Source organism: Hemibagrus wyckioides, linkage group LG04 (genome assembly GCF_019097595.1).
Source record: "Hemibagrus wyckioides isolate EC202008001 linkage group LG04, SWU_Hwy_1.0, whole genome shotgun sequence".
In the NCBI taxonomy this organism is placed as follows: Eukaryota; Metazoa; Chordata; class Actinopteri; order Siluriformes; family Bagridae; genus Hemibagrus; species Hemibagrus wyckioides.
Window position 1 is genome coordinate 10,037,197 of NC_080713.1, and position 22,999 is coordinate 10,060,195.

At 39.4% G+C, this 22,999-nt stretch overlaps 1 protein-coding gene across 1 annotated transcript in view; it reads left to right on the forward strand.

The window, feature by feature from the left end:
* Nucleotides 1-22,999, forward strand: part of si (sucrase-isomaltase) — an 89,913-nt gene that overhangs the window by 9,464 nt on the left and 57,450 nt on the right. The window contains exons 8-13 of the mRNA XM_058387154.1: nt 739-838; nt 5,407-5,519; nt 8,433-8,558; nt 11,868-11,999; nt 12,279-12,395; nt 19,500-19,613. Of these exons, the coding sequence (XP_058243137.1) occupies nt 739-838; nt 5,407-5,519; nt 8,433-8,558; nt 11,868-11,999; nt 12,279-12,395; nt 19,500-19,613 (702 nt within the window). The remainder of the gene's footprint in view (nt 1-738; nt 839-5,406; nt 5,520-8,432; nt 8,559-11,867; nt 12,000-12,278; nt 12,396-19,499; nt 19,614-22,999) is intronic.

Sequence of the window (22,999 nt, forward strand, 5' to 3'; positions counted from 1 at the left end):
CAAATTTTGGTCTACATTGGTGGATGCTATCGCTCTGTCCTATTATGCAAATGGGATGGCTTCACCTCTAGGTGTGAGGGCCAACTTCACTAGAAGTGTAACACTTTCTGGGGCGCTAGCCATGGGTGCACCCTCATACAATGTATCTGCTGTGGAGGGCTGATCCTCTTCGTACACATCTTCATAGTTGATCTGGTCCAGTCTGCACTCAATTGTCTGTTTCAGTGGTGGCTCAAGTGGTTAAGGCTCTGGGTCGTTGACCGGAAGATCAGGGGTTCAAGCCCCAGCACCGCCAAGTTGCCACTGTTGGGCCCTTGAGCAAGGCCCTTAACCCTCTCTGCTCCAGGGGCGCCGTATCATCTCTGACCCCAACCTCCAAGGATGGGATATGTGAAGAAAGAATTTCACTGTGCTGTAATGTATATGTGACAAATAAAGGCTGTTTCATTTCAATGCCACACAATCAATTCCTAACATCTCAGGTTAAATATGTAACTTGGTTCACTGAGAAGGCAAGGAGACATGTCATATGTTGGGCATGCCTACTATCTTCCTTCAATCAATTAGAATCTGGGGATACTTTTACAGTTTTCTGACACACACTTCCAAATCTACTGAACTTACATTAGTCAGCAGAATTGCTGTGTTTTCACACCAGCTGAGACACCAGTCTCACATTCCCATAGCATCAGGCCATGATGCAAATATTTTAGTTGTTTTTTTTCCTTTTGTTCTTAGGGTACTCACAACCTGTATGGTCACTACCCCTTTTTCATGTGCCTGGAGGATGGAAGTGGCAAATCCTTTGGAGTTTTCCTAATGAACAGCAATGCTATGGGTAACCCAAAACTCTAATGCTCTTTAATGCTCAATGTAAAAGCCTAGAATATTTATAAAATAAAATACTAAATAATATAATTTACTGACTAATAAACCATCAACCCTTTGTAGAGAAAGTTCCAAGGAATTGCTGTTTCAAGTTCTTGTTAGTCTTCTTGTAACTGTTTGTCAAATACAGTTCATGTTGTCATTCAAGAATGCATTGTTTAAAACTGAGACAAGTCTTTTGTTTATTTTTGCATGTATTTTCTGTATGTAGCTGCTAGATATCTTATTTGCACCCTATGCATCCTAATGCAAGTGTTCTCTGCTATTTGTTTGTTTGTTTCCATTTGATATACTGTCAGGTTCATAAATATGTGTACATTGAAAAAGTTATTGCTATTTCAGCTATTTTCCACAGTACATTCAAGTTGGAAAGAGATTTGGGGTTTAAGTACAGTCTGTTATCATGAATTTACAGGTATTTGCATCCAAATTAGGTGAATGGTATAGAACACACAGGACTTAAACCCTTAAACCCAACTCACTATTAAGTCATTCTTTAAGTAACTGACAAACAAAATAACATAAACATCAATTGTTATTTTTAATTTTTAATGTTTTTATTCTTACGTTTTTGCAAATAATTTGCAGTCAAGAAGTCTTGATCCCATAGACATCTCTTTTTTTTTTTTGTTTTGTTTTTTGTCATTTTTATCTTACCAGTGGTCCACAGTTTTGGTTTCTTTGGGTTATTTTAAACTTTCTATATTTACTATGTTGCAATCTTCTCTTGATTGTTGACTTTGACTTTTTTCTTTGGTTAAACTTTGGTTCCCTTTCGAGGGAACTCGATGCTGCGTCATGGCTGACGCTATGGTAATGCTTCTATGTGGAAGTTGTGTCTGAAGCTCTGTGTGAAATCACACCAATTTATCGGCTCCCGTAGATCATGTGACAAAGTGGGGTGTGCCAGCAAGACCAGAAAAGGGCATCTACATCACATTACACCAGCTTCTTTGTCATCAGGAAACACTCTGTGTATGTTTGTGTCGATTGTTTGTCCTGACTGTCTAGACTAGGGAAAAAGAAGTTATATATAAAAGATTAGGAAAGATGTCACATTCAAGTGTGTACATCCATGCCCTGCTACATTTCAGGGGATGACTCACGCTTTTTCTGCATTGTTTGTTTGATAGTGGAGCATGCACTCGTTTTGCTATTTCTTTCATGAGGAATTGTGTTTATCAGAATCTGAGGAGCTCAATGTGGGTGTTGATGAGTGGTATGCCTCTGAATTGCTTCTTGAGAGAAAGCAATCAGTGGCGTTCATGCTGTTGAGTTTTGCATGCTGTCGCTAAGCTCATTCCATGTTCACTTGCTTGTATTTCCAGCCAAGTATTTGACAAGCTCCTGGAGGTGATCACACTTGCTGTTGCTATGCTTAGCTTAGTTTAGCATGATGAAAGGTTAGTGTTGTCCACTTTGAGCTTGACAATCTCACACTAACTTCACACCACCTTTCACCCCCATGCAGGTGTCTCCCATTTTTTTTCCATACTTCCAAACTGAGGTGTCGAGGTTGTGGAATAATCCTTATTCTGCCTGACTGTTCTCCCCAGCCACTGCAGACTATTCAGCCATTGTGGACTTTGATGAACATGGGTATGCGGCAATGCCTAGGGTTGAAGAGATGCTTGCAGGCTATCTCTCCTTTTCATTGGACTACAATCCTGCAGGTTAAACCGTTGCAGTGTTGAACACAATGGCAGTTTTGACCAAGCTGACCTGCTAAAGGAGCTCATCTGCAGGAAGGGGCTCATCAATGAGGTCTGAACTCTGCCAGGCCACAGATTTAGCACTCTGTGCCACAAAGCAGATGGCCCATGCCATCGGCCGTTTCATGACTGCATTTAGTTGCCAGAGAAGGAATCTGACAGAGATAAAAGAAAGGGACAAACCTTTCTTTTAGATGTCCTGATATGTTCTAAGGTCCTGTTCTTCCTTTGCCGCAGTGAGAAGCTATGGCTAGGCCAGTGCCCACCAGCCCCAGTCTGGCCTGCTGAGGCAGGAAAAGAAGGCTAGACTTGCAGCCTGAGCCATCTCATGTAAAATCTGGGTGGCTGGCCAGCACTTAGAGGCAGGTCCCCCAGGTGAGAGACAACCATCTCTGCCATGTGGGCCAGAAAGGAATCCTAATACCCAAGGGCTAGGGTTCTCAGGGATTTAGGGCCATTTCCACTGCTGCCTATCCTGCCACCTCCGGTGCGTCGAGGTATGTGTTGCCATCTCCTGGGTTAGCCCCTGACTGGCTCATTTTGGCTCAGTAAAGGGGAGTGGCAGCCAGGCATTGAGATGCTTTGCTTGTCCACATGAGGTCCCTAGGCCTCAACCCAGTGAAGTGTGTGCTTTCTCCCTCTCTGAGAACCACCTTCTGGGGATAGTTTGGGATTCAGCCACGATGTGGGCACATCTGACTAGGCCAGTGCCTCTCTGCCTTTCAGGCTTAGAGGGTGCTTGGGTCATGACTGTAGTGGCCAGAGCTATTCCTTTGGATCTGCTACACAAGAGACTGTTTCAACACTGGGGTTGGTGCAGGAGCAGGGGTTTTCACCCCCACAGAAAGCCTTTTTAGGGTCACAAGGGTTACATGCCATGAGCTTTGTACCCTACTTATGTGGACAGACCCCGGTTTCTCACCTTGGGTCCCACTCCAGGACTCTTTCAACAAATGCCCCCCTCTTGGGCCGAGGAGTGCATGGCATTTAGGAGGGCTCTTGTCTCTCATGGCACACAGATTGCCTGAAGATGTTGTCTATTTTTCTAGTTCTAAAACACTTTCTTCTGAAACTCAGGGGCTACCTTTATAGCTCCCCTTATTCAGTCATTAAGGCGGTCTGTGTTTGAGACCCTGTTCAGGTTGGTTTACACTCCAGAGAACATGATGAGAAAGCAGGCTTTCTGCTGAAGGTGCATGGGTGATTCTCCACCATCGCCCTGAGATTTAGAACCTCTAGTCTGGCCCCTGAGGGGGACCAGCTCCTATTTTGAACTTTCGCCTCTGGTGTAATCGCAATCGTCTGAATCTAGTTCAGAATCTAGTCAGAATCTAGTTCACTGTCTTTTTTGTACAGTGCCTCTTTGAGGGTCTATCACCATCTACATTGAGGTATACATGGCAGCCATTGCCGAGAGTCACATGCCTGTTCTCTGGTCTCTCATTTAAAGGATTTCCTGTAGATCATGTCTCCCTTCCTAAAACCTCTAAGTGGTCCTAGACAGGCTTCTCCAAGCCCCCTTTGAGCCAATAGAGTCAGCCTCTGAGGAGTTTCTGACCCTGAAAACGGCTCTGCTATAAGCCAGTCATTCAGCCTTCGTGATATCACACAGAGCTTCAGACACAACTTGCACATAGAAGAATTCCCATAGCATCAGCCATGATCCAGTGTCTTGTTCCCTTCTCAGGGAACATACGTAACCTGGTGTAGTTTTTTCATGACCTGAGATGGAATTTCCTGTCATCCTCTATAGCTTTCTGTGACCATTTGGGATTTTTCTGTTCTTGTTCATCCTTACATTATTTTTCTTTGAGGAATGTACCAGATAGTTGAACTGCATTACCCATTAGCACATTACATGACCTAGTCTCACTCACAGATTACTGCCACTAGTTTTTTGTTTTAATAATTAATCCCTATTTAAGTTCTATTTTCTTTGGGATCATGGTCAAACATCGTTTGTGTGTTGTTTTTGCCCACCTTAGTTTTTCTTACTCTCAGGTATGTATTATACCATGCTGTGATATTTTAGTTTGTTGTTGATCCTGTTTTGTACGTTGGACTTTTTTTGCTTGTTTTTTCCTAAATAAATGCCTGCACTTATTTGTCAGGGACTGGGATGTATCTGCCGCCTAGTCCCTGACAAATAAGGGTTAAACAGTACTATAGTCAAAATGCAAAAGCCACACTAGAAATCAACTTTTGACCATCTATAGTGAAATAATGAGGGGATAACACACAAATAGCCAGACTACATTATTTAATTTCAACTACAGTAGACAGAAAACTAACAATAACTGAGCCAATGCTCAAATATTTATGGATCTGACATTATATGTGGGCATAAATTCATTGACAGATATCATAAATATTTACATTTTACATCTTATTTTACAGATTCAAAACTAAAGATCCTAAAAAGATTTTAAATGTAAGGTGGTCAGAGTTTTGATAAACTTAGGTTTTCTCTAAATTGTAAGTTAAAAATATATGAATGTATGTGTATAGTAGTGATAACATTTTGATCTAAACCTATTGGACTAAAACTACCTGAACTGTATATGACATGAAGGTGAAAGCTTTGCAATTTTCTTTAGCACATAAGCAAAAAAACATGGGGGGGGCTTTAGAAGTTGAAGAACTTATCTGTGTACAAGCATGCAACTGTATAATGCATTTTTACATGGTGAATAGTGCAGTGTTCATCTCAGCATGTGTGTTTAATTGTATGTGAAAACAGGATATGTGAAAACTTTGCTTCACAAAGATGAACAGATAGATTTAATGCACTGGCATGTGTTTGTAGAGGTGACTCTACAGCCAGCACCTGCTGTGACCTACAGGACAATTGGAGGAGTTCTGGACTTTTATATCCTGCTTGGAGACACACCAGAGGCTATTGTACAGGAGTTCACACAGGTCAGATTAAATGGTGGAATATTGCTGATGAATCACAAATCTGTTATTCAATCAATTTGGCTTTGTAGGCTTTAAAGCTGAACTGGCCATGGACCATAAAAATAAAAAAAATACAAAGTTCAATTGTTCAGAAATTCAAACTTGATTTGTAAATCAAACCACTTTTCAGTGCTAACTCTACATATGGATTTATCATGCAATAATAAAATGAAGTCCCTAGTCAGTTTCAGTGGAGTGGGACTGTATTAGAAGTAGTTAATAGTCCTTTGACTATTTTTGAGCAAGTTTTGAGCAAGTTATTAGTTTGAGTCAATTGTAAAATCCCTCGAATAAGCATGTTAGCAACCCTAGACTCATAAACTGAAATGAGTGACTCTGATCAAACAAAATTACAGTGCAGAAGTGCATAAGTTCTAACTAACATTTTTAAAGGGCATAGAAGTAATCATAATTATCATGGTGGCTGGAGTGCAATGAGATATTTACAATCTTTAGCAGACAACCTGTAAAATATAAGCATCTGGTAAATTGGCTTGTGCCCAGTGGGGTGGCATGAGTGTGGTAGTTGGCAGCTGAACATGAAGACAGTGATTTTACACCATCAAGACACATTCTCCTGCTAGTTCACTAGGTCAGAGACTAAGAACCACTGAGAAAATTTTGTGAAAACAAGTCATTAGTAAATGAGCAAATAAAAACCCATAAATTATTATTATGTAATACATAATATATATATATATATATATATATATATATATATATATATATATATATATATATATATATATACATATATACAGTATATATATATATATATATATATATATATATATATATATATATATATATATATATACTGTATATATGTATATATATACATATATACAGTATATATATATATATATATATATATACATATATACAGTATATATATATATATATATATATATATATATATATATATATATATTCTTCTCTCTCTCTCTCTCTCTCTCTCTATATATATATATATTCTTGAACCATAACATAATATGGAGTTGGCCCAGCCTTTGCAACAAGGTTTAGAAGTGTGTTTGTAGGAATTTTTGACCATTTCTCTAGAAGCACATTTCTGAGGTCAGGCACTAATGTAGGAAAAGAAGGCCTGGTTCACAGTCTCCACTCTAATTCATCCCAAAGGTGGTCTATCAGGTTGAGGTCAGGACTTTGTGCAGGCCAGTCAACTTCCTCCACACCAAACTCCCTCATCCATGTCTTTATGGACAATGCTATGTGCGCTGGTCTGCAGTTATGTTGGAACAGGTAGGGGCCATCCCCAAACTGTTCCTATAAAGTTGGGAGCATGAAATTGTCCAAAAATGTTTTGGTATTCTGAAGCATTAAGAGTTCCTTTCACTGGAACTAAGGAGCCCCTGAAAAACAACCCCACACCATACCCCCCCCCCCCACCAAACTTTACACTTGGCACAATGCAGTCAGGCAAGTTCAATTCTCCTGGAAGCCACCAAACCCAGGCTCGTCTATCAGATTGCCAGACAGAAAAGTGTGATTTGTCACTCCAGAGAACATGTCTCCACTGCTCTAGAGTCCAGTGGCAGCATGTTTTATACCACTGCATCCAATGCTTTGCATTGCACTTGGTGATTTAAGGCTAGGATGCAGCTGCTTGGCCATGAAAACCCATTCCATGAAATTCTCTACGCACTGTTTTTGAGATAATCTAAAGGTCACACGAAGTTTGGAGGTCTGTACCTATTGACGCTGCAGAAAATTGCTGACTTCTTCACACTGTGCTCCCCCACTCTGATTTTATGTGGCTTACCACTTTGTGGCTGAGATGCTATTGTTTCAACTTTGTTAAAATTCCACTAACAGATAACCATGGAATATTTAACGAATGGACTTGCACAGGTGGCAAGGTGAACTCCTGAGAGTGACCCATACTTTCACAAAGAAGCAGTCTGCATGCCAAGGTGCTTGATTTTGGAGGGGTGTCCCAAAACCTTTGGCAATATAGTGTATATGTACTGTTCAAATATTTGGGATCATTTGAAAATGTCCTTGTTTTCCAGTTGTGCACACTGGAGCCTCCCACTCCTTTTTCTGTTCAGGTTAGAACTAGATAACTTTGTACCACAAAAGGAAAGAAATTTTATGTTTTTAAAATTGATACAGATTGTTAGAAAAAAGTGTGGTAGACAGACATCACTTGCAACAACCAACAACCGTGATCAACTGTGAGATGGGATCATCAGTTAGGATGTTCTTGGGTATCCCAACCCTGCTGAAGAGGAGCATCGATTCTTTAGCAGTGTTACAGGAGGTGGCCTTTCGAAGTGGGACCATCTTGGGGTACCTGGTGGTGTAATCGATGATCAAGAGGACGTATTTGTGACCCTGGGCTGACTTCAGCAGCAGCCTGGCAAGATCCATGCAGATATGCTCGAACGGGGTGCTGATGATAGGCCAGTGGATGCATGTCAACAGACTTGTTTTTGTTCTTTGAACTACTAATGAGTCACAGGGTTGGCTATGGTGCTCAGTGTGGTAGTATGACAGAAACATGGGGTGTGGGTCGTACCTTCCATGCCTGATCCCACATCCCGTCAGGTCTAAGCCATGTAAGCCATGTATGAGGATATACTTAATTTTGTTTATGGCAGGTTGGATTTTAACAGACTTTGTGGCTGCTTCGGGGAAGCCCATCCAATATATCCCGAAGAACAGGGGCATTGGGAGATCCTAAATGATGTAATAGGCCAGTTGGTCTGCCCAGAGAGGAACGGAGCAAGGAATCATTCCCATTTCACTTTGTCCCACCTCTTATGCAGGGCTACCCTCTTGAACGTGTGTTTTAGAGCTGTATATATGAAATATCTTTCACATTTTTCACACTGTATTTTGTTTCTTTAGCTGGTTGGAAGGCCAACAATTCCTCCATATTGGGCTTTGGGTTTCCAGCTCTCTCGTTGGGATTATGGCAGTCTGGAAGAAGTGAAGAGAACAGTGGAGAGAAATCGAGCAATTGGACTTCCTTATGTAAGTTTCAGAAAAATCATTACTGAATATTCTTCTGTTCTTACTTAAAGAAGCAACCAAAAGAAATTTGCTTATGAGACCTTCTCATTTTTAAAATAACGTGACTCATGTGTATGTAATAAAAAATATGAAAGTGCCACACACAGTGTCTGCAGTACTTAATGTTACACCTATAATTGCTGTAAGAAACTGTGAAGGACAATGTTTTTTGTGTTATGACTTTATGTTAAGGCAGAATTAGTACAGCAGCCTAATATGTCTCTATATAATTAGCATTTGCAAAGACCTGGCAGGAGCAACTCACCATCTGCTGAGGCTTTATGCAAGACTGAATATGCCAATGTAATGGAAAGCAGTAGCCAATGGTGCAGCTAACACACTAGCATAAGCAACAGGCTTTGACAATGTCCGTTCATCAGCTAGTGGATGCTAATGATGGGGAAAGCACATTTGCCAAGCTTGAAGCTTCAGGACCTGTGTGAAGGTCATGCTCTTATAAATAGAGTCTATTGTAACTTTAATTCTTACATTTATGTATAAAACTCCTCAAAATAATGAGCAATGTATTAGAGCTAAAAACCACAGCAGGTGCAGGTGGATACTAATGCTGGTAAAAAATGCTCTTAATAAGCCTGAGAACTCAGAAAGCAAGGGAAGTATTTCCTATTTTGTTTTTCACATTCAGATTCAGACAAAATCATAAATTAATAACCTATACATCACACCAGGCTTCTTTGGAAAGAGCAATTACAAAATACCAGGGAAGACATAATTGCCAAGCTTGAGACCACAGAAACTAAAATGAAGGATTTTAGAGGCCCATTTCAGTGATTTTGATTTGTAATAATACGTATGTCAAATCTCCAAATAATTAGGCAGGTGTGAGATCTTCAGAAGCTGATAAGGAATGCTGATGTTGAAAAATGCTTAATAGCATTAAAATTACAGTCTGGAGGCATCCAAACCATCAAAAAACATATTCCATTATTTTTCTTTCTGTCTTTCAAGCATGGAATTCAGCTGTTTTGAGGTTTGCAACAGCACCTAGCACATATTCATGTTAGTAGGACGTGTGTGTGTGTAAATATTATTCAATAAATAATAAACCTGATGGTCTCTGCAGAAATAGTATGAAGAGGTTAATGAAGGAGAATGAATATATATATATATATATATATATATATATATATATATATATATATATATATATATATATATATATATATAAAAGTTTGGACATTTTAAATCAATGTTTTTTTGTTTAGGGATTTATTTTCTACATTCTAAAACAATACTGGAGATTTCAAACTATGATTTCACTATGAAATAACACACATGGACTTAAGTAATCCATATGTAATGACAACAAAAAACAGTCAGTTGTTATTTTAAGACACAAAGGTCAGGTGTTCTGGAATAGTTCTTGTAAGAACAGTATTGTCAAGTGCATTTGCAAAACCCATCAAGTACCATGATGAAACTGGCTCACATGAAGACAAGCAAGACCAAAACTTACCTCTGCTGCAGAGGAGAAGTTCATTTAGAGTTGCCAGCCTCAGAAATCACCAATTAACAGCACCTCAGATTAGAGCCGTTATGAAAGCTTTACAGAGCATAAGTAGCAGACATATCTCAATATCAACTGTTCAAAGGACATTATTGTGTATTTCGGCCACCTTCAGCATTGTTTTACAATGTAGAAGGAAATAAACATCAGGAAAGACCATGGAATTAGAAGGTGTGTCCAAACTTTTGACTGGTAGTGTATATATTAAGCCTATTTCTATACATGTTCTAGACATTATAATGTTGCTACTTTTAACTCTTTCACACTTTCATTCTCTCTTTCCCTCTCATACACATATATACATACATACAGTATATGTGCTACAAATCAAAAATGGTTCAGGAATGGTTTGATGAGCACAACCGAGCATCTGTGGGATGTGCTGAACAAACAAGTCTGATCCATGGAGGCCCCACCTTGCAATCTAGATGACATAAAGGATCTGCTGCTAACATCTTGGGGCCACATACTACATCACACCTTTAGTGATCTAGTGGAATCCATGCCTCGACGGGTCAGGGCTGTTTTGGCAGCAAATGGGGGACCAACATAATATTAGGCATGTGGTCATAATGTTATGGCTGATCAATGCATGTATATATATATATATATATATATATATATATATATATATATATATATATATATATATATATATACGGAGTGGACCAGTGTGGTACATTGCTGCCTGACTATGCAAACACTAATAGCTAAAAGAAATTTTAAGATCTCTGAGAAAAAAATGTATTTACTTGATTCTTGCATTAATAGATGAAAATCAAAAACTGATGAAGCATACATCAGAGCAGAAGCCTGTGGCAGCAATCGAATGTTAATTGTGAGGAAAACATAACTGTCAAGCCAGACATCTCAGAAATTGCGTCCTTCCCCAAACAGTTGTTTTTAGAGGTTGTTAGACCTGCATTTATGCATGAAACACACAAAGTGATGAACTATACATTACAGCTGAGGCCTCCAACAACTAGCAAACAATATTAACAAGGAAGCCATTCTTAACAAGATTAGGAGCTCATAAATTGTGGTCTGGGATCTTGCCCATGAGAATGTGAATTAGAGAGACATTTGCTTTTGCAGTTATATTTAAAAGTGACAAATTAATAAGCCTTACTTAAGTACAACTTCCTGGTTCAGCAGCTAGCACATGCTAATATTAGAAAATAACATACTTGACAAACTAATATGTCATTCTGCTTAAAAGTCGGCTTTCCAGATGGATTCATGTATTTTAAATAATATTTTATAAATGAGACCAAAGTCCAGCAGCAACTAGAAACTGTTTGTCTTAGACACCACAAATGTTACTTTGGGTTATAGGCATGTCCTTCCCACAACAATCAATTTAATTTCAGAGTGTTAATATTTGAAAACTATGACACAAAATAATTGTTATGCATTGCCCTTAAAGGTCTAGCAGTTTTATCTATTACAGACACTATTTCTGGGGTGGACATAGTTAAAAAAGGAAGATTTTCCAGAGACAAGTGAGGTAGTGTTAAGGATGAATTTTAAGAGACTCATGCATTTACATATGAAAATAAGGAAATAATAATCCATGAGGAATGCATTTTCAGGCTCACGTATAAAAAATAAATTCTGAATGAGAGACAAGGATGATGAAAACTGGGACTCTCCCAGGTGAATTGCTGGAGATGGCAGAGAATGAAAGAATGAGATAATAAGGACAAATACACTCATTTATTCTCCTGCATGACCTGTTCCAGGATGTGCAGTTCACAGATATAGACTACATGGAGGACAAAAAGGACTTCACTTACGACATGGTGAAGTTCAAAGACCTGCCACAGTTTGCTGACTACATGCATGCAGAAGGACAAAAATATATTCTCATATTGGTGAGTCATATTATTATTATTATTATTATTATTATTATTATTATTGTTATTATTATTATTATTATTATTATTATTATTATTATTATTATTTGTAGTAGTATTTGTTTTCATTTTTATTTGGTCAGTAAACGTTTACCTGTCTTTTTGTAGAGACAATTTGTGCAGAAATCGGCTGCCTTTTCCACCTGTGTATCAACACCTATTCTAGTTTGATGAATAATTAGAAGCAATCATAATCAAGCTGAAAATGTTTTTGTTTGTTTGTTTGTTTGGTGAAAGGATCCTGCCATTGCCATAAGCAAGAGAATAAATGGGACATACGAGTCATATGACAGAGGAACACATGCTGAGGCATGGATCACTGAGGCAGACGGAAAGACTCCACTACTGGGAGAGGTAAACAATGATGGTTGTAAAAATAAATATGGTGATAACCTGAGATAACATATGATCCCCTGTTCTGCCCATCAAGACATAATTTACTTAATTCAGTAGATCCACAAAATGTAACTTCATGACAAATTATTTTTATAGTAACAGGGAAGATATATTTATATTATATTTATATTTATTATTACTTTATATATTGCTGTATGCACGTGTGTTTTGTGTTTCCTTTATCTAACTTTTCCAAAAGCACATAACTTTACTTTTCTAAATTTACATATACAATTTGTTTACCTAGTTACTATGAAAATAGGCATATACACATTCAAAAATATAACACTAGACCATTTAAATAAATAGACCATAGACCATTTTAAAATGAATTTTATAAATAGAAGACTGTCATTCCTATCTAGAGAGCAGGACCAAATACATTGGCTCCAAAGTGTTTTATTCCTCTTATAACACAGAATTTTGCCAAGAATTAGGTTTTATATTTTATTATTGAGCAATACATAGTGCTGTTTAACCATTTCATTTTGTAGGATGTCTCCAAGACCAGTTAGTTCCTATTATTATTTACATTATAGAAAATATAAATCTTAAAGGAAAATACAACTTGTCATGTTACCAAGAATTTTGAAAGTGCAATATTCACCCCGATGTAGATTGCCTGCTATGGATGTACTTGTGAAATAGCTGTTACTTTTTAAGATAAAATGCATTAGGTGAAGCACATTAAGGTAAACCTATCATTTTAATTACAGCTGGCACATTTATCAGACTTGTAACAGAAAAGGAATCAATACATCTGACCAATCATATTTGAGAATTCAGCAGCGTGGTAGTAAAACAAACAATCAGCATGACCTTCAGAGGTAGTTGGTGGTTTAAAGAATGTGTTTGATTAACCATAGTTTACAAACATTGTTTATCAGTAAAGTGCTTACTCAATGTAAATAAACGAAGGGTTGACAACTCCTCTCAGTTAAACAAGACAATACATTGACACATTATAACTGAAACTTTTTGACAAATGAATCCACAGATTCATAATCAGAAATAACACGTATGGACAAATGTATGTCAACACCACCATGCACACATTTGCTTGTTTATTATTAAAATTACAAAGAGGTGCACCCCTTCTGGTGCAATTATGATATATATATACAGCTCTGGAAAAAAATAAGAGACCACTGCCCAATATCCTGATTTGAACCCTATTGAAAACCTCTGGAATGTCATCAAGAGGAAGATGGATGGTCACAAACCATCAAGCAAAGCTGAGCTGTTTGCTTTTTACAAAAAGAGTATAAAGTTTATGGTATAAAGTTACCCAACAGCAATGTGAAAAACTGATGGAGAGCATGCCAAAATGCATGCAAATCTTATATTATTATATTAATAATAATAATATATTATAACTAATATTATTATTGAACATAAGCACTTGATCATACAATGGCTACAATGGTCATATGTTAACAGAAACAGTTAAACTGACCTCAATTCCTCTTATTTACCATTCATCCAGTTGCTAAGACAAACTAACTTGTTTACATTTTCTGAGTGCAAAGATGCCCTCTTCTTTTGGACAATGTTGCCAGCCAGTGAGAAAATTCTTTCGCATGGTACAGTAGTTGCAGGGGTGGCCAGATATTTGCGAGCTAAGAAAGACAGTTTAACATGGGCCCCTGTGTGAGCTGACCACCACTGTAGAGGACACTTATCCATCTCAATACTGGGCTCAGCTCTGTAATGATTTAGAGGATTGCTAAGCTCATTTTCCTCCTCTGATTTGGAGTCAGAACCCAGCAGGAGGATTCTTCTCTTCTTTGCTGGATTATGCTCTACACAGTGTTATGGAGTATCTGTGCCAGATTCTACATTTTTTAGCATCTTCTCAAGGCTGTACTACACCTGTTCTCTCTCTCTCCTCTTAATAGGCACTTCAAATCCTTAAAATGTGGTTCACGAGCTGAAGCCAGTTTCAGCCATTCGTTGTTCATGTCAGCTTGCCATTCAGCAAGGTCTTTCTTAAAGGCCGCCTTGAACCTCTCCACATAAACGGTCTAAACCGTTGGCAACAAAAGTGAGTACACCCCTAAGTGGAAATGTCCAAACTGGGCCCAATTAGCCATTTACCCTCCCCGGTGTCATGTGACTCATTAGTGTTACAAGGTCTCAGGTGTGAATGGGGAGCAGGTGTGTTAAGTTTGGTGTTATCGCTCTCACACTGTCTCGTACTGGTCACTGGAAGTTCAACATGGCACCTCATGGCGAAGAACTCTCTGAGGATCTGTAAAAAAGAATCTTAAAGTTGCTCTACATAAAGATGGCCTAGGCTATAAGAAGATTACCAAGACCTGAAACTGAGCTGCAGCATGGTGGGCAACATCATACAGCGGTTTTACAGGACAGGTTCCTCTCAGAACAGGCCTCACCATGGTCGACCAAAGAAGTTGAGTGCACATGCTCAGTGTCATATCCGGAGGTTGTCTTTGGGAAATAGATGTATGAGTGCTGTCAGCATTGCTGCAGAGGTTGAAGGGGTAGGGGGTCAGCCTGTCAGTTCTCAGACTATATGCCGCACACTGCATCAAATTGGTCTGCATGGCTGTTGTCAATGCATCAACAAATCTCACTGTCAGAGAGGCAAACAGAGATGGTCCTCTGCAATATGTGTGCGGCACAGGGCATATGATCTAACGGAAGTTTTCTTGCTGCTGCAACCATGTTTCGAGCACTGTCTGTTCCAATGGTTGTCACCTTATTGCGAATTCCTCATGCCTCAGCCACTATTAGGAACTGTTTGGTACATGCATCAGAATAGTGCCATACCATCAACGCAAAGGTCTGAAGTTTCCAGTCATGATCGATGAAATGTGTAGTAACACCTAGATAGTTCTGATTACTGACCGAGGTCCAGTGATCTCCAGTCAGGGCAACATATTTAGCTTGAGCTAATATTTCCTCTTTTGATTTTTTTGGTGTCAAAGAGTCGATTTATTTTTGAAGGTACAGCAGTATAAAAAGTCTACACGCACCTGTTAAAATGCCAGGTTTCTGTTAAATAAATGAGACCAAGATAAATCATTTCAGACCTTTTTCCACCTTTAATGTGACCTATAACCTGTACAACTCAATTGAATAACAAACAGAAATCTTTTAGGGGGTGGAGTAAAAATAAAAAACTAAAATAATGTGGTTGCATAAGTGTGCACACCCTCTTATAACTGGGGATTTGGCTGTGTTCAGAATTAAGCAATCACATTCAAACTCATGTTAAATTGGAGTCAGCGCACACCTGCCATCATTTAAAGTGCCTCTGATTAACCCCAAATAAATGAAGCTATTCTAGTAGACTTTTCCTGACATTTTCTTAGTAGCATCTTACAGCAAAAGCCATGGTCTGTAGAGAGCTTCCAAAGCATCAGAGGGATCTCATTGTTAAAAGGTTTCATTCAGGAGAAGGGTACAAATAATTTCCAAGGCATTACATATAGCATGGATCACAGTGGAGACAGCTATCATCAAGTGGAGAAAATATGGTTCAACAGTGACATTACCAAGAACTGGACGTCCCTCCAAAATTGATGACAAGACAAGAAGAAAACTGTTAAGGGAAGCTGCCAAGAGGCCTACAGTAACATTAAAGAAGCTACAGGAATTTATGGCAAGTACTGGCCGTGTAGTACATGTGACAACAATTTCCTGTATTCTTCATACATCTGGGCTGTGCGGTAGGGGGGCAAGACAGAAGCCTTTTCTTACGAAGAAAAACATCCAAACTTGGCTAAATTTTGCAAAAACACATTTGAAGTCTCCCAAAAGCATGTGGGGAAATGTTATGGTCTGGTGAAACCAATGTTGAACTCTTCAGCCATAATTCCAAAAGGTATGTTTGGTGCAAAAACAACACTGCACATCACCAAAAGAACACCATACCCACAGTGTAGTTTGTTTTTCAATTGAGTTGTACAGGTTATAGGCCACATTAAATGTGGAAAAAGGTCTAGAATGATTTATCTTGGTCTCATTTTTTACATCACAAAAGGCATTTTATATATATATATATATATATATATATATATATATATATATATATGAATGTGTATTAAATCATTCCTAATAGTCTATTCTCTACATTTCATAGCTTTTCTCTTGGTTGTGCTGCTTGCAGTAGTGTATATTTATGATAAGAGTATTTATCCAATCATATTTCAGCCAGTGACTGACATTATGTGTTGCCAGGGTGAAAGAAATTTGCCTTAAGAATCAATAGTGCAGGCACCCATAGCTTAAAATAAGTGGCAATGAAATTGTTACATTAACCAGTCAGATTTCGAGTTGGCATCACTGGGGCCATCTAGCAGGCATACGATTACATCAGCAATTTCCCGTCCTTTGATTGGATAATTGGAGTAGTCAGCGGCAGCAAACCGCACAAACTAAATAAAATGTATATTTTTTAACTCACAATGGCTGATAGAAGAATTTGATTTCATGAAGGTTAGTGAAGGCCTAGGTGTGAAATGCATGGCCGCATATGCACTGACATACACTATATTGCCAAAAGTATTCGCTCACCCATCCAAATAATCAGAATCAGGTGTTCCAATCACTTCCATGGCCACAGGTGTATAAAATCAAGCACCTAGGCATGCAGACTGTTTTTACAAACATTTGTGAAAGAATGGGTCGCTCTCAGGAGCTCAATGAATTCCAGCGTGGAAATCCAGTCGTGAAATTTCCTTGCTCCTAAATATTCCACAGTCAACTGTCAGCTGTATTATAAGAACGTGGAAGTGTTTGGGAACGACAGCAACTCAGCCACGAAGTGGTAGGCCACATAAACTGACGGAGCGGGGTCAGCGGATGCTGAGGCGCATAGTGCGAAGAGGTCGCCAACTTTCTGCGGAGTCAATCGCTACAGACCTCCAAACTTCATGTGACCTTCAGATTAGCTCAAGAACAGTGCGCAGAGAGCTTCATGGAATGGGTTTCCATGGCCGAGCAGCTGCATCCAAGCCATACATCACCAAGTGCAATGCAAAGCGTCGGATGCAGTGGTGTAAAGCACGCCGCCACTGGACTCTAGAGCAGTGTAGACATGTTCTCTGGAGTGACAAATCACACTTCTCCATCTGGCAATCTGATGGACGAGTCTAGGTTTGGCGGTTGCCAGGAGAACGGTACTTGTCTGACTGCATTGTGCCAAGTGTAAAGTTTGGTGGAGGGGGGATTATGGTGTGGGGTTGTTTTTCAGGCTTGGCCCCTTAGTTCCAATGAAAGGAACTCTGAATGCTTCAGCATACCAAGACATTTTGGACAATTCCATGCTCCGAACTTTGTGGGAACAGTTTGGAGCTGGCCCCTTCCTCTTCCAACATGACTGTGCACCAGTGCACAAAGCAAGGTCCATAAAGACATGGATGACAGAGTCTGATGTGGATGAACTTGACTGGCCTGCACAGAGTCCTAACCTCAACCCGATAGCACATCTTTGGGATGAATTAGAGCGGAGACTGAGAGCCAGGCCTTCTCGTCCAACATCAGTGTGTGATCTCACAAATGCGCTTCTGGAAGAATGGTCAAAAATTCCCATAAACACACTCCTAAACCTTGTGGACAGCCTTCCCAGAAGAGATGAAGCTGTTATAGCTGCAAAGGGTGGACCGACATCATATTGAACCCTATGGATTAGGAATGGGATGTGACTTAAGTTCATATGCGAAGGTCAAGGCAGGTGAGCGAATACTTTTGGCAATATAGTGTATGTATATATTTTTTTCAGTTAATATATGTAGGTGATATATAGCCCTTAGACACCAGTGGAGGAACAGAAATTATTTTTAGAGATGATAAGAGCAGATAAGTATGTTATATAACATCAGTTCTTGTAACATAACTTACACTTGCAAGCTATGTAATGAAAGAGAGGATTATTTTTAATGATTCTATCAGAGGAATACAAGAGATAAACCACACTGGCTGTGATTATTCACTCTTGAGTTTTGTGGGTTTTATTTCAAGTCAAGTATGCATTGATTTTAGATTAGAGTCTAATGTCATTGTAGTTTGCCTCTCAAAGTGATTGCAGACTATCATGGTTAGGACAAGCCATTCTGCTGCTCTTGATAAAGCAATGAAGTACAATTTTGCCACTGCTTCTAAATGTTCTGTGCATGCTTACAATCAGTAGAAAACAATGTACAATATCCAGTAAACTCCTTTCCCATACATACAGTTATGTGAAAAAGAAAAGAATACCCTCTTGAAGTCTATGGTTTTACATATCAGGACATAATTTTAAAAAAATCCATCTACTGTTTGAAACTAATATTAATAATAAAACCTTTACATTTTTAACACAATTTATGTTTTTTTTTTCTTTTGTCAATATTGATACGTGTTCTAAGAAGGTAGTAACTATCACTCTCTGCCTTGGGCTTAAATATTGTACAAATATGAGATTGTACAAATTGTACAAATGTGCTTTAATATTGAAGTGCTGGGAGTAAAACTGTCATTTTACTCTATTGTCATTGTTGTACTGCACAGACACACCAATAACATTTTCTTAAATAATCAGAATAAAAACTATTAAAATTTAGACAAAGGGAGAATATGGATTAAATACTGTACATATATCAGACATCATGCTGACCTTGTTTCCCATGCAAAGAATGTGAGCAATGAATAAAAAAATGTAGTGGCTGAATTTCTTTAGGGTTATTTTTAGTGTTTGGGGTGGATTTAGCATAGTACTTGGGCTGAAAACTTAAATTGTGGCAATCATATTTGGTTGATATTAACTATGTATAAACATATGCTATCAAGCACAGTTATACAATGTCACACTTAAAACTGCCTCTTATGGGATTACAATTAAAATTTACTAGTAACCTCTTGACTTGCCACTATAATCTATAAAACTGATCCGCTGCTGTTGCAGTTGTACAGCATGCCCTCTTTTAGTTGTGTGATATTGTATGACGATCTATTGTTCAGTTTGGTGCTTTGAGATAGATTGTGTGATTCTCTGCACCTACATTCATCCATTCATTTTTCAGGATTTATGATGTAAGGTGTTTGCATTACATGCAGGTTTGGCCTGGAGAAACTGTGTTTCCTGACTACACCAAGCAATCCTGCATCAAGTGGTGGGTGGATGAAATCAGCCAGTTCCATCAGCAAGTAAAACATGATGCAATATGGATTGTAAGTAAATCAGTGGAATACAAAGTCTGATGACAAGAGTTGGTTTTCGATTTCGATTTTACCTCCAATACTGTAGAGGTATATAGTATGTAAAAATGCAGTAATATACACTTCCAGTCAGAAGTTTGGACACACCTTCTAATTCCATGGTCTTTCCTGATGTTTATTTCTTTCTACATTGTAAAACAATGCTGAAGGTAGGCGAAATACACAATAATGTCCTTTGAACAGTTGATATTGAGATATGTCTGCTACTTATGCTCTGTAAAGCCTTCATAATGGCTCTAATCTGAGGTGCTGTTAATTGGTGATTTCTGAGGCTGGCAACTCTAAATGAACTTCTCCTCTGCAGCAGAGGTAAGTTTTGGTCTTGCTTTACTGGGATGGTCTTCATGTGAGCCAGTTTCATCATGGTGCTTGATGGGTTTTGCAAATGCACTTGACAATACTGTTCTTACAAGAACTATTCCAGAACACCTGACCTTCGTGTCTTAAAATAACAACTGACTGTTTTTTGTTGTCATTACATATGGATTACTTAAGTCCATGTGTGTTATTTCATAGTTTTGAAATCTCCAGTATTGTTCTAGAATGTAGAAAATAAATCCCTAAACAAAAAACATTGAATTAAAAGGTGTGTCCAAACTTTTGACTGATAGTGTACAAGCTACAGTATACAGGCAACTACGTGTGGCTTACGTGGAGTTACAGATGGAAAACAGTAGTGCATCTTATGTACATAGAAATGTGTATCTATGTGTATCAATGGCAAGTTTGTTAAAATTGTAAATTTCTAGAGCTGTTCATTATTACTCAACTAAATTATGCTATACATTGATTGTCTCAAAACTGGAGTGGAATGCGCCAGCAAGACCATAAAACGACATCTACGCCACATTCCTCCAGCTTCTACTTGTCTGAAGGAATGTCAGGGAAATTGGTTACATATGTAACCTGTTATAATTCCCTTTCGAGGGAACTTAACACTGCTTCATGGCTGACGCTATGGGAATGCTAATACCAACACTGCCACATGCTGGGAGATATCACGGGGGAAGGTCATGAAAGAGCACAAACAAGCCAGGAGCAGAAGACCATTACCCCTGTAAGACCCAGGACCTAGGAATTAGGTCCAGGTCCAGGTTATAGAACCTGGTAAAGGTCTGCAGAGAGGACCAACCTGCCTCAGCACAAATATCCCAGAGGGAAACACCCCTAGCCAGAGTGCTGGACAAGGTGATACACCTAGTGGAGTAGGTGGAGCGTGGATTCAATTCAATTCAATTCAATTTTATTTGTATAATGCTTTTAGCAATGAACATTGTCTTAAAGCAGCTTTACAGAACATAAGAAACAAAAACATAGTGCAAAAAGTCCTAGATTTTAGACAAAATCATTCCCAGTGAGCAAGCCTGAGGAGACTGTGGCAAGGAAAACCTCCCTTAGATGTTATGAGGAAGAAACATTAAGAGGGACCAGACTCAAAATAAAACCAATCCTCATTTAGGTGATACCAGAGTGTGTGATTATAAATTATTCTAAACACCAGAGTGTGATATGAACACTATATTTTACTGTACAGACAGTTGTGTGATGCAGATACAGCATATGTAAAATGTTATGTGTGTATTAATTAAGAGTTTATTGTTGTCCTCAAAGTCCACATAGGGTTGGCAGTGTTGCTTTGAATACGCAAATCCTCACGAAGCAGAACCCATTAGGTGCTGGTCCATCTCTGGATGCTTCAGGATCCTCGCAGGGTTGGCCAATGTCTCCTGGAGCTGACACAATCTCTAGATTCCTCGGGATGGGTAGAAAAAGGGAACAATTGGAAATCCCAAGAGGTGATGCCACACAGCCCACCTCATAGGCCTAGGAGATAGCTACCATGACCCAGCACAAGGTGCTGCTTGGAGAGTGGATTGTTTATGTTGCAGCCACCAAAGCAGTTGAAAAGGGAGGTGAATTGTGCCATGCACTCAAGCAATTGGCATGAGTGCTAACAAACCAAACTGGGCACAGCAGGTGCAGTCTCTCCTGCTCTGCCAACTTGTGGGGCAGAGTGCAGAAGGCCTGCAGAAAGGGTGGATAGCAGAGCCATTTCCAGGGTCAGAAACTCTTCAGAGGCTAATTCTATTGGTTAAAAGGGGGCTTGGAAAAGCCCCTCCATGATCACTGAGAGGTCCCAGGAGGGTAGACATGGTCTGCATAAAAAGCCTCACCTGCCTGGCACTGCGCAGAAGGTGAGAGATCAGAGGTCAGTGCCTGCCACATATACCTCAACATAGAGGGTGATAGGCCCTCAAAGAGGCATATCTGCAGGAACTCTAGCACTGTACTAACAGTGCAGTGAACTAGATCCTGATGACACCGATTATACCAGAGGCGAAAGTTCAAAATAGTCTCCACAACCTCGGTTGGGCTAACAGAGTCTAGGAGCTCAAGAGCCAAACCATAGGTTCTAAATCTCAGGGTGGTGGTGGAGAATCATCCCCTGCACCTGAGAGACGAGGCTCCTGCTGACGGGAATCTCCAAAGGAGCACCATTCAGAAGGGAAAATAGAAATCCACAGGATACAGTGAGTCGACTCTGAGTGAGGCGAACATAGACACTTCTGCCTTGCCAAAAATTACCATATGCATTCCACCACATTTGGGTGCCTCAACAGGAAGCATGCTGATCATGTGCTATGGATTGTAAACCACTCTCATTGAGAGGAATCTGGTCTCTACCTGGGGACAGATCTGGTGAACAGAGGGAGCAACACATACCTTAATGACTGATGAAGGAGACCACCAAAGGTAGCCCCTGAATTTTGGAAGAAAGTGTTTTAGCGCTAGAAACACAGCTCCCATCTTCAGGCAATTGGTGTGTCATGAAAGACAGGAGCCCTTCTAAATTAGTTAAGTTGTCTTTATTTGTCACATACATTACTGCACAGGGAAATTCTTTCTTCGCATATCCCTGGGGGTTGGAGTCAGAGCACAGGGTCAGTCATGATACAGCACCCCTGGAGCAGAATGGGTTGAGGACCTTGTTCAAGGGCCCAACAGTGGCAGCTTGGTGGTGCTGTTGCTTGAACCCCGATCTTCCGGTCAATGACCCAGAGCCTTAACCACTTGAGCTACCACCACCCCATGTTAACAGCATGGGCAGGGCAGCTATCTAGGATAGCTCCCCAACCCAATGGGGGGGGGGCATCCATTGAATGAGTCTTGTGGCAATAACATGCCCTAAGAATGGGACCCAAGGTGAGAAATCAGGGTCTGTCCACATAAGAAGGGTACGAAGCTTGTGATGCATAACCCCTGTGATCTTGAAAAGTTGTTGGCAAAGGTGAAAATCCCTGTTCCTGAGCCATAGCGACACAGACAAGATGAGCCAG